We start from the raw sequence: 1,654 nt of genomic DNA, 5'->3' as shown, positions 1-1,654 counted from the left end.
CTGTCAGAAAAAAAGAATGAAACTTAATCAACAAAACAAACAAGGAAGCAAAATATAACCAGAGACATTGAAATTGAGAACACTCTGACAGTAACCAGGGGGGAGGTGGGAGGGGATAATGGGGGGAAAAGAAGGAAGGATTTTCTGGAACAAGTATAAAGACTCATAGACAAAACCAAGGGCAAGGGGTGGGATCAGGGAAGGGAGGTGGGGATGGCTAGGTTGGGGAGGAGAATGATGAAGGGTAAATGCAGACAACTGTACTTGAACAACAGTAAAACAAAAAAAGAAGAAAAGAGGTGATAAAGTATCTATTATATTTTTACTCAGAATAATCTAGATGACTCTAACTTTCACTTCCTCCTCGTCTCTCCCTCCTTCAGTCTTTGAGGTGGGCTGCTGATGCAGAAGACCCTATAGATGGGAATTTTGTTTTGTTTTTCAAATGGCAGGTGAAGACTGACCTCTACTGTTGGTGATATGGGAGCCAAGAACAATGAAAGTCTTGATTTCCTATCTGTCTTTCTGACTGGACTCCCGGGACTGGAGGCCCAACATGGTTGGTTTTCCATCCTCTTCTTCACTATGTACATTGTGGCCATTGTGGGCAACAGCCTAATCATGGCTGCAGTGCAGACAAACCCTGCCCTACATGAGCCCATGTACCTGTTTCTGTCTATGTTGGCGGTTACTGAGGTGGGTGTCTCTGTGTCCACTCTGCCCACTGTCATGGGCATTCTTTGGTTTAATGCCTTCCAGGTTGACTTTGATGGCTGCCTGTCTCAGATGTTTTTCATTCACACTTTCTCTTGCATGGAATCAGGGGTCCTTTTGGCCATGAGTTATGATCGCTTTGTCGCTATATACAACCCACTGCGCTATACAGCTATACTAACTCTGCCCCGTATCATCTGCATGGGTCTGGGCATTACACTGAAGAGTGTGACACTCATGGCCTCCCTTCCAGTCCTTTTGAGGCAACTGCCCTACTGCCACACTAATACCCTCTCTCACTCCTACTGCCTCCACTCAGATCTGATCCAGCTGCCCTGTGCTGACACTAAGCTCAATAGCATCCTGGGCTTGGCCATTGTCTTGGCCACTTTTGGGCTAGACTCACTGCTTATTGTGGTCTCTTATATACTGATTCTTTACACAGTATTGGGCATTGCTTCTGGGGAGGGACAGTGGAAGGCTCTCAACACATGTGTGTCACACATCTGTGCAGTGCTTGTGTATTATGTGCCTATGATTGGTGTGTCTGTGATGCATCGTGCTGCCAAGCACTCCTCACCCCTGATCCACACACTCATGTCTAACATCTACCTCTTTGTGCCTCCTGTGCTCAACCCCATCATCTATAGTGTCAGGACCAAGCCAATCCGACAGGGAATTGCTGCCTTGTTTTCCTGCAAGAGAGAATTGTTCTGAATACTCCAAGGGGGCAGGGACTTTGAATCAGTCCATAAACTCTGATGGTGTTTCTGCTATAGACAAAGCTCTACACCAGCATTGTGAGGAAGAATAGAAACAAGGTATTCAAACTGTTGACACAGGCTTACATCTGAATCACGAGAGATATCCCTAGCCCTTCCTGTCTCACATCTTATCAATGTCAGTGCACACCTGGATGTTCTCTCTAATAGATTTGATT

The 1,654-nt window shown here is 45.8% G+C and overlaps 1 protein-coding gene across 1 annotated transcript; it reads left to right on the top strand.

Annotated features, from left to right (window-relative positions):
• The first annotated feature begins 480 nt into the window (after positions 1 to 480).
• On the top strand, positions 481 to 1,431 carry LOC119055736 (olfactory receptor 51I2-like). Its single transcript, XM_037154008.2, has one exon. It carries the CDS (start codon positions 481 to 483, stop codon positions 1,429 to 1,431), a length of 951 nt encoding a protein of 316 aa, XP_037009903.2.
• Positions 1,432 to 1,654: the final 223 nt, after the last annotated feature.

The sequence above is a fragment of the Artibeus jamaicensis genome, unplaced genomic scaffold (genome assembly GCF_021234435.1).
Source record: "Artibeus jamaicensis isolate MK-2021 breed Jamaican fruit bat unplaced genomic scaffold, CSHL_Jam_final contig_69, whole genome shotgun sequence".
NCBI lineage: Eukaryota > Metazoa > Chordata > Mammalia > Chiroptera > Phyllostomidae > Artibeus > Artibeus jamaicensis.
This window is presented reverse-complemented; position numbering and strand designations above follow the sequence as displayed.